This window comes from Callorhinchus milii, unplaced genomic scaffold (assembly GCF_018977255.1).
Source record: "Callorhinchus milii isolate IMCB2004 unplaced genomic scaffold, IMCB_Cmil_1.0 Scaffold7, whole genome shotgun sequence".
NCBI classification, from domain to species: domain Eukaryota; kingdom Metazoa; phylum Chordata; class Chondrichthyes; order Chimaeriformes; family Callorhinchidae; genus Callorhinchus; species Callorhinchus milii.
In genome coordinates this window covers 8940119-8956930 of record NW_024704748.1, presented here as the reverse complement: position 1 = coordinate 8956930, position 16812 = coordinate 8940119, and the positions used below count along the sequence as shown (strand labels likewise).

The following is a 16812-nucleotide window of genomic DNA, read 5'->3' as shown; positions in this document are numbered from 1 at the left end:
CCCCCACATCCGCGCCATGACCGGTAGTGCCTACCACCACCTCCACAACATTGTCAGACTCTGCCACTGCCTCACCCACGCATTTCTCACATCAAGGCTCATTACCAGAACCCCATCAGCCTTCCCAACTCTTCCCTTCACAAGCTGCAGATCATCCAAAACTCTGCAGCTCGTGTACTCTCACGCACCAGGCTCCGTGACCCCATCACTCACACCTCGCCCGACTCCACTGGCTCCCCATCCCCCAGAGGATCAACTTCAAGATCCTCGTCCTCACCTTTAATGCCATTCAATGGCCCTGTCCCCTCCTACCTCCCTGACCTGCTGACTCCCTACGAACCTGTCCGCTCCCTCCGTTCATCGGGCTCCGGCCTGCTTAATGTCTCCCGCCCTACCATCAGTGGCCGGGCTTTCAGCCTCTCTGCCCCCCAAGGTCCCTTCTCCTCCCTTGCCTCCTTCAAGGCTGGTCTCAAGACACTTCTCTTCAACCGTGCCTTTGGTCTCCCTCCCACCTCTCTGCCTTCCCTCACCCCTACACCTGACTGTTTATCGCTTTGGGACGTCCTCCCGATGTGAAAGGCGCTCTATAAATGTAATTTTGTTGTGGGCTCAGGCACATATATACTGAATCGTTGAAATTCTGAGCAAAAAAACACTGGGCAACGTGTTAAACTTCAGATATTTGGTATTTAAACGGAGGCATAAAGGGTTCAGCAAAAGTTGACAAATTTCAGCTGTTTCAGGAACAAGAGACCCTTACTATCTGATTACACTGGACCTAATCATCTTTGTTTTTTTTCCATCAGAGGATTTATCAGACTGGTTTGTTCCCCAAATTATTTTACCCCCCCCAACCCTGCATCTAAACAGAACACATGTTAACTTGCTGCTGATCATAGCTGTTTTTGCAACAAAAGGAGAAGCTGCCAGATCAGCAAAGAAAGACACTGCAAAACAATTTCACATTCAACTCCCTGTAACCCCGTTGAAGCAACAAGTGGTTAATTTAATCATTAATTTGACCAAATATTAATCATTTCAAATTCAAGTAAATAAAGTTGCAATGAATGTCAAATAATATTTTAAAATATTTTGTCTTTCCCCCAACTCCTCATGAGTCTGTACATAGCTCTTCTTGACCACAAAAGTAAGCATAGCAGTGAAAATTTGCAGTTTCATACTACATTCCAATTTACACTTATATAATGTAAAAATCTTGGGTATTTGGTATCTTAAAAGTGATTTACAGCTCACTCAAGGAGACAACTGAATGCAGCAAGAAAATTTCAGTACCTTTGTGATGTTGGCAAAGATGATCAAGTTCTTCAGCCGAGGGAATGACTGCTTGCAGCTGATCAGCTTATATGAAAGGGCTTCGACTGGGCAAAGTCTCAAAAGACCTTGGTTTGGAAATGTTATGGCAGCTGTGCACACTTCCCTTACAGAAGTTGTATTTCACTCACCACATTTATAAATTCTCCCATGCCTCAATAATAATTCTCGCATTTGATATAACTCCTTATCACATGGTTGAGATATCTCAAAGCGCTTCACAGAATATATTGTAAATGGAATAACTATTTTGTGGGTGAAATGCAGCAACCAATTACACATAGCAATGTCTCACAAACTGTTGTGGATTCAGTGACCAGTTCTTTTTTTTTAAAAAAAGGATTATTGCCCCCAGAAAGCCATTAACCAACAACTGGGTTCCTTCCTACTCACTGCTAGATAAACAGAGGCAAGTAAGGAAACTTGTGTAAGGTTTTGCCCCACCCAGGAATTGAACCCAAGTCCTCTTGATTGCGATGCGAGCGCGCTAACCATTACACTATGGGACTCCATACCTGAAAATCAGGTTAGATCAAAATTAGATCGATTAAAAATAAACATAAAATCCACCAATAAGTTATAAATGTAAGCCACAGGTTCATTACACAATAAATATTCTCTTTATTCTGTGCTGCTCTGTCCTGTACAGTTTGAAACCAGATTTCTCAAATAGTTAAGTTAAAAACAACAAACAAAATGTTCACAAACAGAATTACTGTTCACAATTCTAAGGGGATGTTACCCTTCCCCTCTCAAATGCCTGGCACTATTGAAAGTGCTTGTCAGCATTTTTCTTGTTTATTTCCAAGATGACCCATAGGGAACCAGGTCATGCCAGGCATCCTGTAATGTTAAGCACCAACACAGCTCGTCAGATAGTGGCCTTCCCCCTCCACAATGTCCTGATAACGTGATTTATTCCTCCCAAACCTTTTTTCCTTACACAAAACATAGCCCAATCGTTACCAAACTTTGTCTGGTTTCTTCAATGTAATTCTAACATGCACATAATCGCTTCTCATTCCCACAATATTGTACAGTGGTCTTTAAGTATTTCACTTTATCACAATGTTAAGCATTATAAAAAGGACCAGCTTCATTAGGAAGGAACTGATAATCAAGGTGAGGGACACCAATAACAGAAATTAAATAAGGCTTGACCTCCATTTCAAGCACTTGCCAGAGGAACCCACTTTCAACCAAACCCTCCCTCCTGAGGGGTTAAGGTCCAAGTTGCAGAATAAGACTTTTACAGATGGCATTCGATTTTGAGAGAGAAAGGGAGAAATAGCACAAAGACAGACAGGGCAACTGCAGGCTTAAGAATGCATGCTTTTGCCACAGAGACACAGCAGGGAAAGACTTGTGGCCTATGGTTTACAAGATTCAGAAGTCACTGCCTGGAGGATTAATAAGCCATGGGAAAAAAATGTTTAAAGAATTTTTTTCAAAGAGGGCGAGACTATATGGAAGGACATCAGCATTCCGTGAGATAAGACGTGAAATTACAGTACTTTGATGGCCTGGAATATGCACCGAGTCTAATCCAGGCGTGTCCCTAAGGCCAATTCTGTACATCAGAAGTCATGAGACTTATTTTTATGCCAATGCTCTCTCCTGAAAGGCTGAGATGCCATCTATCTGCAGGCTGAGGAGGGGCATCACAGCTCATTTCAACCATTCTCATCCAACATATCAGGTTTCCACTAGGAAACATCAGATAATGATAGAGCAGGAAACTGGTTGATTTTTCTCCTCTGAGCCCAGGGGGCACTGCAGTCGATTGTAGTGGTCAGCTATCAACACAACTGGGATCTGGGCTGCTGCTGACTGATGCCATCTGTGGTCTGTCCTAATGTGTCACCTGATCATTCCTGTTTGTACAGTTTGTGTTTTTATATCCATTATGCTTAAAATTGGGGGAGGGGAGAGGCAAACAGGAAACAAACACTAGACATGGTATAACCCACATCAAAGTAGAAAATCTCTCACAATCCTGATACATCTACAGGCTGAGAGCTGGGATTTATTCCATTAGTTATAAAATCTTTTTATTTCCTCATTTAAGACCAAGTGGTCATTGGCTCCTCCAACTTTATTTAATGATCAGATTAATAATAATAATAAACGTTGCATTTGATATTCTGTCTTTTCAGGTCATTAATACATCTCAAAACCCTTCACAGGATTTACTGTAAAGTGGATTGAATGTGTATTTTGTGGGCAAAACCACACCTAGACCAGCAGACCAATAAAAGCAATTTAATCCAGATATCACCTGGCCAGTTTACTTTCTATTGCTAGAATTTGATGTTGTAATACAGCCTCTTATTACTGAGCTCTGAATTTAATCTGATTACTCAGTAAGAAGGTAGACAGCAGGGAAGAGGATGAAGCCACAGGACTCATGGTGTCTAGATAGGGCAGAACATGGCTGGGAACTTTTGGTGTGGGGGCAAAACTCTAGTCTAAAGATCTGACCACAGTACAGTCCAAGACTATGCCAGTAGAGGTAGCTAATAAGATGGATGGTCACTCTAGCAAACTCTAGAGCAATGGTTGCTAATCTTTTTGGTCGGCCAACCAAATAAATGTTCTTGATTCAATATTTCTTGATTTATGCCATAAAATTAAAATATGTTCAATCAAGAAAAAAAACAGCACACTATTGATTGACCACGGACTTACCTAGGCGAGCGCGAGAGTTCAGTGGGCCACTTCGTGACGGCCCCGCGGGTCACTGCTCTAGAGGCAACCCAAGATTCACTTTCCATTGAACCATCAATTGGGTTGTATTGTGTGAGGTCCCAGAGCTCTGACCTGTGGAACGTAAAGTCCCTGCTGGGCCTGTGGGTGAAGCTGGGCCCATCACCACTAGCAGATTAACATTTTATGACAATCATTGAAATACTGGGCATTCAATTTAGGACAGAAAAAACATAGCCAAAAAAACATATGAAATTAGATCAGACATGACAGTGGGAGGAGCTCAGGCCTCATCCACTGTACAACACATTCAAACACTCCCCTTTGCATCTTCCTGCACAACTCCCTTCAGAGTGAATTTCGCACCGACACACCCTTTATATGGTCCCAGTTGTTGTAGACTGAGTAAAGCCCAGTTAATGCAAGACCGATGAATCCTCCCCGAGCTGCTCCACGTAGTCCAGCTGGAATGAAGAGGAAAAATAACAGAGGTTACAGTGATGTCGACAGTGAAGGCATTCTTCTGCCTCCCACACCAAGCTCCGTGACCCTATCACCCCCATCCTCGCCCGGCTCCACTGGATCCCCATCCCCCAAAGTAGAGTTCAAAATTCTTATCCTTGCCTTGAAAGCCCTCCACAGACTTGCTCCTCCCTACCTCTATAATCTGCTAACTCCATATCAACCTGTCCGCTCCCTCCGCTCAGCGGGCTCTGGCCTGTCCGTGTCACCCGCCTTGCCCGTTTCACTATTCACTATCAGTGGTCAGGCCCTCAGCCTTTGGAACTCCATCCCACAGTCCCTTTGCCTTGCTCCCACCCTTGCCTCCTTCAAGGCACGTCTCAAGACCCTCCTCTTTGACCGTACCTTTGGTCGCCCGCCTATCCCAATTTTCCCTGCTCTCAACCCTCAGCTCGGGTACAAATCCTTAACTGTCCAGCACTTTGGGACGTCCTTCTAAATGTAATTTCTTGTTGCTCTCAAACAGCTGATTCCAAAGCTGGCAATTGTATACGTCAGAGATGTGTAGATGGCTTATAATGTAATCTCTCTCGGCGATCACTTAATAGAGTCAAACCTCAAGGAATACATGTATAGAAATTGTATCCAACTGCAAAAGTCTATCCTGGTGCATCCAAAATGTCAGCTGAGCCTGGAGCCCTCTTGCCTCTGAACCAGAAAGGAGTCAGGACTTACACTTTGCAGCCTAATGTAACAATAATTTAATATTCCTTGCATTTGATATATTGCCTTATCACATAGTTGAGACATTTCAAAGCACGTCACAGATTGATTGAGCGACCTTTTTTTTTAAACCAAAGGTGATTCACTCAGTAGCTTATATTTTGCCCACAAAATATACAATCAATTCACTTTATTCTTTATTCAGTGTCTTCTGTGAAGCATTTTGAGACGTCTCGAAGATGTGATAATGCGCTATATCAAATGCAAGGATTAGTATATCTGACCAACTGTCCCTGGTATATAAAGAGACCTCTGTATTACCATTAATCCAGTTCTTATGATGTCCTGAAATATTAACCTGTCCATTTTATTTACTGATCAATCTGTTGGCAACCCTAATTATTACCCACGGAAAGCGATCCACCAACCGACTAACAACTGGGTTCCTGCTAATTGCTAGGTAAACAAAGCCATTTGGAGGAAGGAAACTTGCCTAAGATTTTGCCCCACTTGAGAATCGAACCTGGATCCTCTCGCTTGTGAGGCGAGCCCACTAGCCACTATGCTACGGGACTCCATGTTATGGATATGGGAGGGAAGTCGGTATTTGCACAGTTATGCCTATTTCACGAAAGAGTCTTGCACAACCGAAGATGAATGAATCCCTGCTGTAGGTAAGAGCTGTCTGGATAAACTGTATATCAGTTACCCCTGGACTGGGTTGATAATGTGCGTGATGGGTTTACAATGTGAGCAGTGACCCTGAGAGGCTGGGCACTGTGTCAGCATATTCTGTTCCAGCAACACATCCAGCTGATGCGTGGACACATTCACACCCTCTCTATCTCACTAGTGCAAAAATAGATAGTAAGGTTGCACAACTTGCTTGCTGGTTGGTTAAGCGATACAAAGCGAACAATCCACGCCACAATGACACAAGAGCAACAGGCAAACTAATGACATGTAGGTTTGAACGGTGATAAACAAACAGTCACGTGGAAACTAACTGGCTGACAGCACACATTCCTGCTCATGCACACACTGCCTTCACTGCCACTGATAGCTTATCAGCACAGCCTGCACTAGGTGCATGTAGACACTCTTGGAAACATTTGCTTCAATAAGATCTGTAGCTATAAACTCGCTCCCATTCAGGGTAAACAAGAGCTTATCTATGAACAGCCTGTTATGTGAGTTTCACAATGATGGCCTCTGCACTGCTACATTTTTCAAAATACAAAATATTAATTTGAAAAATAATTAGCAATATTTGGCTACTCAATCCCCCACTGTTTGTGGGACAATGCTGTGCGTAATTGGCTGCCGAGTTTCCAGTCAAATTCACTTTACAATATATTCTGTGAAGCGTTTTGAGACGTCTCAACAACATGATAAGGTGCTATATCAAAAATAAGGATTTTTATATTATCATCAGTTTATAACCTTAGCCTTTTTAGTACTCACAATCTCAACTCCCTTCTCCATAAATTCAAACCTGAGTATCTCAACGACATAAGGCACTATATTGAATGCAAGGATTATTATTATTACTACAGCCTGGAGCCACTGTGACACAGTGGGGTTGTGCTGTTGCTCTTTTTCCTATCTCTCTCAAACATATCCCTGCATACATATCAGTTCAGATCCGAAAGACTATAAAACTCAATGTTATAACCCAGAGGCGGACTGACTTGAGGTAGATTTCCAGCACCTGCTCTTTTCTTTATTTAAGATTAACAACGAATGACCTATGATCAGATCACCTATGATCAACAACTTAGCCTTTCCTCCCTCTACCTTATTAGAAGGAATTACAGGAACAGAGCTGTGGCTGGGAGACAATACCGAGTTCAGAAGTGTAAGGGGGAAGAATTACCTCCAGAGGAATAGTGCAGTATTGGGGCTGGGACCTTTATAGCCACTTCTATTTGATCTATAAATAGGGCAGAACTAAACAACATATCAGCACTTAATAATAATCCTTGCATTCGACATAGCACCTTATCACGTCATTGAGATGTCTTAAAGCGCTTCCCAGAATATGCTGTGAAGTGGATTGACTGGTTTTGGGTGAAACGTTACACGCTGAGGACAGCAGCCAGAGCTGTGTGTTACCTGTTGATTTGTAGAGTAGACCAGTCATGGTTCCTGCTGCCATCGTGTTCAGATCGTCTTCTGCTCCTCGAACCTTTTCGATGACCACTCCAAACGCACTGTATAAGAGAGCTGTGTGGACACAGAGCACGTCAACCATACAGAGCGCATCAGCAATAGAGTGACGCCGAACACATTAGCCACACAGAGCCTCCAGATGAATTGGTCATTCACCTCCTGGCTATCTCTGGGAATCTCACTTCACTGTGTGCAAAATGGCTGCAAGGTTTGCCACAAAAATAAGTTGCAGGATTCGCAGTTACTGTAAAGGGCTTGATGTGTTTGCACAGGATAAGGCACCGTAAAAATGCAAGTTCCTTCTTTCAATACATAAATGAATACCGTACTTACCCAGGGAACCCAGTGTGTTGGCCCAGAGTGCGCCCTGCCTTGTGACCATGTTCAGAATCCTGGAAGAGACATTCAAACTCAGTTTTGAAGTTGCATTTTCAACATAAATAACACAAAGCCAAACAGGTTGTCCGCAAAGTCCTGTTATCCACCTGTTACAAAGCAGTGATTATGAGACTACAGAGGAGCTGAAACAAGCTGTCAGAGATGCATTTTGCCTCGTCACTCCATCCATGTTACAGAAGACGTCACACCGAACATGGCGATGGATCATTATCTGCCATGACAATGATGGCACTCATACACACTGATCCTCTGGACGTCTAAATACAGTTAGACACTTGTACTAACTACAATTAAGTGCTTCTAAGTACAATTACCATCATTCTTCCACATTTCAGTTGTTGGTCCGTACATTGTAGAAAAAAAACATGGGGTTAACAGGACTTTGTGGATACCGTATAGTTCAACTCCCCAAAGGCTTTCTATAGCCAGTGACAGAGCTAGAGTATTTAACTACAATCACATGAGCAAATGAACAGATTTAACCATCGATTATTGCTCCCATTGATATAAATTGCCACCTGACACCACGGTGGAGTCCCTCACAATTTAAAGTGTGTCTTGCAGTGAATGCAATTTGCATCATGTGCAATTAGTTCGGAGTCGGAGCTGTGTGTTTGTGGTTCTGTAACATACAAGGAATTAAAGATAATCCTTACATTTGATATAGTGCCTTCCATGTTAGGAGGATGTCTAAAAATACTTACAGCATAGTGACTCTATATTTTGTAGGCAAATGCAGTAGCCAATTTGCTCACAGCAATAATCCACAAACAGCCATGGAGCGAATGACCAATTTTATGTAATGGTTGTTGGCCAGGAAATCAGGAGAGAAAAACTCCCTTCTCTTTTTAAATAGTGCCATGGGATCTTTAACATCCTCCTGAACTGGCTGACAGGACTTCAGTACAATGCCCTCTGAAACCGCACTAGAGTGTCAGCATAAACAATAAGAGTCCAAAGCCCCACTTGGAACTTGAACCCACAATCGTTGACTGAAGAGACTGAGCCAGGCTGACACAATGCAATATAATAAGGGGCTGTAAACATAGCATACACATGCCTTGGGGCAGCCCAAGATCACAGCAAGCACACACCATGATGTAGGGAGGTTTGTTTGGAGATTTGTGCACATTGGGTGGATATGGCTATGAGTACACATTTGAACTGACGTTGTGGGAGGTGGGAGTTTCTGTACCTGCTGCCCTGCGCTCAATGCTTTATTCAGACCGATAACGTGGATTTCTCAGCTTGTGTTGAACCAGCTGCACAAATGGACAGAGATAACCCTGGGCCAGATAACCCTACTAAAGAAAGGTCCTGGCCAAGTGTTCAGGAAACTCTGGCAAGTCAACAACAAACCTGTGGAATGTTTTTGATTTTAGACGTCATGACACAGCGAATCCTTGGCCTTTTATTCATTTATTTATCATTTCACCACCACGCGACTCCTAATAAAACAATAGGACGAATATTCTACTGCTGTGTCGGACATTTCTATGGTTCTGGTTTCAAACCTCTCTCTTTCTGACTGTGCCTTTGGTCAACACCTTCACATTTTCCTTTCGTCTCTCATTGGTCTTCAATAAATTCCTATCTGGTGATGTACTGGAACATTATTTCACGTGATTTGGGGTGTCTATTTGTATTTATCGGCCACAAAATGCAGTCGATCCACTTTACAGCATATCCTGTGAAGCATTTTGAGACGTCTCAATGACGTGATAAAACATTATATCAAATGCAACGATTATTATTATTATTTCAGGTGATTTGGGATGCTTAAATTCTGAATCTAAAGAGCTTAGTGTATTTTTATTTTAATTCTCCTTCCTGACCAATGCTCACTTATCTCAGTAAAGTATTTTGAGATGTTTTTCCTACATGTTATATAATTGCAACTTGTTGTACCATAAGGCAGCTACACTTACCATGGCTGATAATGTGCACGTTAATCATCAGCTTGTGTTAAACCAGCTGTGTAATCATACCGAGATAAACCCTAGGGCAGAGCTGCAGGCTACCCTGACCAAGGAAAGGGCCAAGCAAGCGTTTAGGAATCTCTGGCAAGTGGGCACCACAGAACTGTGGTATGTTTCTGACTTTAGTAATCACAAGACAGAACAATCGAGGTCTGTCATTTCACTCACCGGCAGCAAGTATTAGTCTCCATGTGTATTTGACACTAAAAATGTGACACTTTCTCAGGCTTGGCGTGCCAACACTCTACTTGCCAGACTCCCCAAGGTCCTTGCACACAGACTGCTGCAGACTATCCAGAACTCTGCAGCTCGTGTCTTCTCCCACACTAAGCCCTGTGAGCCTATCACTCTCTTCTTCAATTAGCTCTACTGGCTCCCCGTTTCCCAGCAGATAGTTCAAAATCCTCTTTCTCGTGTTCAAACCCTTCAACAGTCTTGGCCCTCCCCCCTCTATGACCTCCTTCAGGTTCACTGACCCGGACGCTCCCTTCACTCTTTCCTTCATGCTCCAGCCCTATCCGTCCTCCCAAAGTGAAAGGCACTATATCAAATACAGAGATATTTTTATTACTATCTTTGGAAGCTCACTCACCACCGCATCTGCTTATCTATAGTAAGAGACTAGCGCCATCTACTGGCTCAACGAACCATCACACCATAGCGGAACAGTGACTTTCAGTTTCAGCAAGTGAGAGGGAACTGGTCCCAATTCCTTTGCACAAAGCAGACAGGTTTCACAAAAAAAATTGCCAACAATAAGATGATTGCAGATTTTGTTTTGATCAGCTGGGTGTCTGACACTTGCGGAGATCCATCACTAATGCTTAAGAATATCCAAACCAAACCAAGAATTCTATGGCGGGGGGGGGGGGGGGCGGCGGAGATTATTACCCCCAGAAAGCAATCCGCCAATCAGCAAACGACTGAGTTTCTACTTACTGCTAGGTAAACAGAGACGTGTGAAGTAAGGAAACTTGCCTAAGATTTCGCCCTGCCCGGAATCGAACCCGGTCATCTCGCTTGCGAGGTCAGCACGCTATGATTAATGTGCTATCTTAGAGTAAGAGAAGCTCCTAAAATCTCTGTACACCATACATAGCATTATCTCTAGCATTGAGATGGTTTCACACTGGGCTGTAGGAACTGGTCATTAAGATCAGTGTAGAGCATATCTGTGTAAATCTCAGATTAACTGAAATCCCCGGCTACGCATTGCATTACACTCGGGCACTCACTGAACGTTTCGAGGTTTTGACCAAGCCATGTCCTGGGTCTCCTTCAATCCCAGACGCAAGCCATTCACTGCACCGATACCAGCACCTGAAACACAGAACACAGTGTGACACAGAATAGCAAGTGCACTCAAAAGGTCTCTATTCAAAAGTCATACTTAAGGCTCAATGGAACATATTTTGGACAGATTGCAAATGGATCAGATTGAGCACTGTTTACTGGACTAATGTAATGTCTCCGTTTTCCCACATTGACAAACTGAGGTAAATTATACTGCAGGGGCAGCATTGAGCATCCCTGGATTCAAATTCAACTCACTTCACATCCTTATTCCTGAAATGGCTTTGATCCAGGTCCCTGAAGTCACAACGCTTCCCTTATCCCCATTCAGCATTCAACATTTCCTAACATGGAGGCTTTGACCAACCAGTTAATATACAGCAGTCATTTCTGCTCACGAGATAAGACTAATAAAAATAATCCTTGCATTTGATATAGTGCCTTATCACGTCGATCAAACGTCTCAAAGCACTTCACAGAATATATTGTAAAGAGGACTGACTTTATTTTGTGGGTGAAATGCAGCAGCCAATTGCGCATAGCAGTGTCCCACAAACAGTTGTGGATTGAGTGACCACATTTTTTATTTTGAAGGGATTGTGAGACACAAATTTAAGATAATTACAAAAAGACAGCAATGTCCCACAAACAGCCATGAAGTGAATGAACAATTTATTTTTTAATTTGGAGGAACTTGTTGGCCAGGACACTGGGAGAGAGAAACTCCCTTCGTTATTCGAAAAGCGCCACGGGATCTTAACACCTACCTGAACAGGCAGATGGGACCTCAGGTAAACATCTCATCCAAAGGATGACCACAGACCCCCACCACTGGATTGGAGTGTCATCTTAGAGTTCAAGTCTCTATGTGGGATTTAAACCCACGACCTTTTGACTCAGAAGCGAGAAAGCTCCCACTGAGCCAGGCTAACACACAAAAGCACCTTGGGATGTTCTCCCAATGCGAAAGGCACTGTATAGATGTAAATTGTATTGTATCCAGCACACTCCCAGCTGCAGCATAAGTTGGACACAGAGTAAAGCTCAAAGAGGCTGCTCATTTGGGCCTTACTCGGCACAGATTGATGACTGTTAAACCAAACCTACCAGTCATACAACAGCCACCAATGGTGAAAAATGCCAGTTCAAATCTGCCTCGAGTCTTATTGGCTCCAGTTGGTAATATAAACTCCTCCGTGTCCTGAAAGAGAGAGGCTGGAATCACTATGGATGTCATGAATAAACCCTTCCCAACATTTTTACACTGCAATCTTTACAACATTGTTTCAATGACAATCTAAAAAAATAACAGATTGGATCTCAAACACAATGAAATGCCACATAAATAGTATCAGTCGGGAGCATAACATTTAATATGATTTACGCAAAAGTCCAAGTTGCAGGCAAACTGTACAAAATCTAATTTAATCCATAATCTACACTGCATGTGTGTAATTCAATGCAGCTGGTAAGTGCACAAGTGTTGGCAGGTCAGGACATCATTTCCTGTGAGTCAATGCAGCTAGTAAGTGCAGCAGTGAAGGAGCGAAGGGGAGAGGAGTTACGAGTTAGAAGGTGATTAATATGAGTAGTGTAAAGAAATCTAAGTGGTTTTAATTGGACTTGGGTGGATGTATGACTTAGGATAAGATTTATGTGAGTTTTACTATAATAATAATTGAATTTGACGTCGGGCCTTATCGCACCATCGAGACGTCTCGAAGCACTTCACAGGATTTTACTTCAACTGCGTATTTATAGGAAAATGTATTTGTAGGAAAGCCTATATTCACTGAACTGCTTGTATTTCAACCTCAGCCAAAAAACCTGATCATAACTTCAGAGATTTAAAGAGGCTTTCATTTCTACTCACCTGAATCAGATACCTGGGATCAACGTTCAAATATGGAGACAAAGGACTCATCCCCGTCACTGCGAAGAGCAAAGCAAACTTTATGTTAATGGAAAAGTGCTACCGTCCCAGCAGATGGGCTTTTGCAGCAGTTCCTCTCAAGCATTAAAGCTCATCAGATATTTACAACAACATAATCTTTGCATTTGATATAGCACCTTATCACATTGTTGAGACATCTCAAAGCGATTCACAGAGTATATTCCAAATGAATTGATTGAATGTAGTGTCCCACAAACAGTCATGGATTGAATGACCAAATGTTAATTTTTTTTGGAGGGATTATTACGCCTGGAAAGAAATCCACCAATCGACTAACAACCAGGTTCCTACTTACTGCTAGGTAAAGAGGCGGGTGGGGTAAGGAAACTTGCCTAAAGTTTCGAGCTGCCCGGGAATCAAACCCAGGGCCTCTCACTTGCGAGGAGAGTGTGCTAACCACTATGCTATGGGGCTCCACAAACATCTCTCAGGATTCTCCTCACTGCTACAATCAAAATTTCTGAAGTTTGAAAGTTAGATACTTATCCATCTGTTGAAAAACATGTGGCAGACACAAATGAGGGGGTGATGGGGGAGGGGGGAAGAGGAAACAAATATGGTTCAAAGGGAAACACTATTACAGCTTTTCATTTCTTGCTCTGCTGTTATCGCTATAAAACATTTTATCCCAAATGAGTGAAAAGGATTTGTTATAACAGCTATTTTGGAAAACCTCCAAGAATAAGCATTTGAGCCGCGCTCAAGAGATTGAACAGCCACAAATCCATCATAGATAGATAGGCCATGGTACTGATGTGCAGGGCGAGGTTACACAAGGACACAGCAGGCTTAGGAGTAGGTACAGAGAAATCCTTCTACAATCACTCCCTACAGCATCATGGCTGTAACACAGCCATTAATCTCCACACAGAGCACGCCACTTGTTAATACAATAATAATAAAATATTAATAAGGTACAATGCTTTCCTGAATTCCATGCACTGTACTACACAGCGTCACTGCAGATTAGTTCATTTGGAACAAGTTGTACTTTTAACATTTCCAACACACTGAACACATTTGAGGAAAAATGGTACAATCACAAACCATTACATCATACAAAATACATTGCACAATTCAATGACACTGTTAGTTATGAAATACAGTAGCATGCTTGCCCAGGAGTGAACCTGTAGGAGTGGAGTCCTGTAGCTCAGTGGTTAGAGCGCTCGCCTTGCAAGTGGGACACCTGGGTTCAATTCCAGGCAGGGCAAAACCCTGGGAAAGTTTCCTTACTCCACACGCCTAATAATAATCCCTCCAAAAACCAAAACAATAATAAATTGGTCATTTTCAATCCACGACTGTTTGTGGGACAGTGCTGCGCGCAATCGGTTGCCGCGTTCGCCCACAAATATACAGTCAATTCATTTTACCGTATATTCTGTGAAGCGCTTTGAGACGTCGAGAAGACGTGAAAAGCACTATATCAAATGCAAGGATTATTATTATTATAACCTTGGTTCAGTCAGTAGCACTCTCGACTCTGTGTCAGAAGTGGGTTCAAGCTCCACATCAGCTTTTGAGCTCAGAATCCAAGCTGACCCACCAGTGCAATGCTCAGGGAGCTCTGCATTGGTAGAGGTGCCATGCTTCAGATGAGATGTTAAAGCAAGGTCCCGTCTGTCTGCACTGACATCATCATTATAGATGGATGCACACTCTACCTTACTAAGCCAGTATGGAACCTGGATGTCTTGTTCAATTCTCAAATGCCATTTAAACTACATATCCGTGCCTTGACCTGCTCAGCTTTTTCCCACCTTCACAACATTTCCTGCCTCTGCCACTACCTTTCTCTCGGGCAGCCGGGACCTTTATCCATGCTTTTATCATCTCCACAGTGGACTTTGCTAACTATGCTCGGCGGTCTTCCCAACTCTTCCCACCACAAGCTGTGGATTATTCAAAATTCTGCTGCTCTGTGTCCTCTCCCACACCAGGCACTGTGAACCTACCCACGCCCGAGTACATTGGCTCCCCCAAAGGATTGAGTTCGAGATCCTCGTCTTCACTTTTAAAGCCCTTCATGGTTTTGCCCCACCCTACTTTTCCGACCTTCTAAGAACTTACCAACCCACCATTTCAGCTCTGCAGGCACTAGCCTGCTCCACGTTCCCCACCCTTTCTGCCCCACCATCGGTGATGGCGCTTTTAGCCTTTCTGCCCCACCCTCTAGAACTTCACCTCTTCCCCGAACCTCCTTCAATATCCTTGTCAAGATCTCCCTTGTACACAGGGCTTTTGGTTATCTGTCCTCAGTCGTGCCCAGGAGTACTGTAGCTCAGTGGTTAGAGCACTCGCTTTGCAAGTGAGAGACCTGAGTTCAATTCCAGGCACAGGGCGAAACCTTGGGCAAGTTTCCTTACTCCACACAGAGCCTAATAATAATCCCTCCAAAACCAAAAACAATAATAAATTGGTCATTTTCAATCTACGACTGTTTGTGGGACATCGCTGTGCGCAATTGGCTGCCGCGTTCGCCCACAAATATACGGTCAATTCACTTTACAGTGCGTTCTGTGAAGCGCTTTGGGGCGTCCTCCCGACGTGAAAAGCGTTGTATCAAATGCAAGGATTATTATTATTATTACTATTATTACTGTGATCCTGGCTCGGGAAGAACTGGAGACGGTCACAAGAGATCGGACTCGATTTCGACAGTCTGTTGCCAAGCGGTTAGTCCAGTGAAACTGGTTCAGTGAAGCGCACTAACTGGTTGGCTGGGCACTTGGACCCGGTTAGCTCGTGTTGCTGAGTTACCGGGCGTTTGGTGAGGTGCGGCCTAGCTGTCAGGCTGCGCATGTTACTCACAGGGGACACTGGAGAGGTCAGCCTGCGAGTAGTCAGGCATTGAAGCCCCGCCGCTCCCTGCTCCTCCGCCGCCGCCGAACAGGCCGAAGCCGCTGCGGAACCCGCCGCCGCCGCCCGAATTGTCCATGTGGGTCACCTACAGCTCAACGTCAGCCGCCGCCGCCACCGCCGCTCCCTCAACCGCCTGCCGCCCGTGTCACTAGGCAACCGGCTACCGCAAACCGGTTGGGTGGGCTCAGCGCGACACTTTGCAGCGGCCAAACGGATCGCTCGGCACAATGCACTCTGCGTGCCCGTTGGCTGCTGCGTGACCACGTGGTGAGGATTTTGCCCCTCACACTCGCTCACCCGACGCCATGATTGTTGGGGGCAACGAGTTCATTTTGAATGGCAGAGATACCCAGTTGGGGCTCCAAGGTTGACACTCCTGGCCAAGGAGTGTCGGAATCGAGCCATCCCTCCGTGACCCTCTCCAGGCCGGTTCCTGAGCCAGGCGTGTCCGCAAACCGGTTGCAAACCAAGTCACTTTCATCGGCCAGACCTGGAAGGTCAGACCGGTCACTGGGGTCAGGGAGTCATCCCACTCAGCTGCCGTTAACCCTGCAATCCAAAGCCCTGATGGGTTGGGTGGTCGCAGCTGGACAAGCGGAGGGGGAAAGCTTGTCAGGCAGTATATGCGGTTTTAGCTGGTTAGATTCCAGCAGTTACCCCAACGTATACTCTAGGGTTTCCAAGCCTTTGGCGTTTGCACCCAGTAGTATCCCACAAAAGGCCATTAAGGACCAATTTTATCTGGGGGATTGTTGGCCTGGACACTGGGAGAAAATCCCTTCCCTTTTCCACCTGAACAGACTGACAGGACCTCGGTTTAACGCCTATTTTGAAGGATGGCACCCCCTGACAATCCGAGCTCGCCAAGTAATGCTGGCACATTGCAAGGGGAAAAACTCTTCAAAATAATGATTGGCAAATACAAAA

The 16812-nt window shown here is 44.2% G+C and overlaps 1 protein-coding gene across 1 annotated transcript; it reads right to left on the bottom strand.

Moving 5' to 3' along the window:
- Positions 1 to 1933: 1933 nt before the first annotated feature.
- On the bottom strand, positions 1934 to 16026 carry timm23a (translocase of inner mitochondrial membrane 23 homolog a (yeast)). The gene is made up of 7 exons (XM_007899254.2): positions 15835 to 16026; positions 12940 to 12998; positions 12174 to 12267; positions 11009 to 11093; positions 7729 to 7787; positions 7339 to 7449; positions 1934 to 4502 (listed from the first exon to the last, which is right to left on the bottom strand). The coding sequence occupies exons 1-7, from the start codon at positions 15959 to 15961 to the stop codon at positions 4387 to 4389; spliced, it is 651 nt and encodes a 216-aa protein (XP_007897445.1). The 5' UTR covers positions 15962 to 16026; the 3' UTR covers positions 1934 to 4386.
- Between the last annotated feature and the right edge of the window lie 786 nt (positions 16027 to 16812).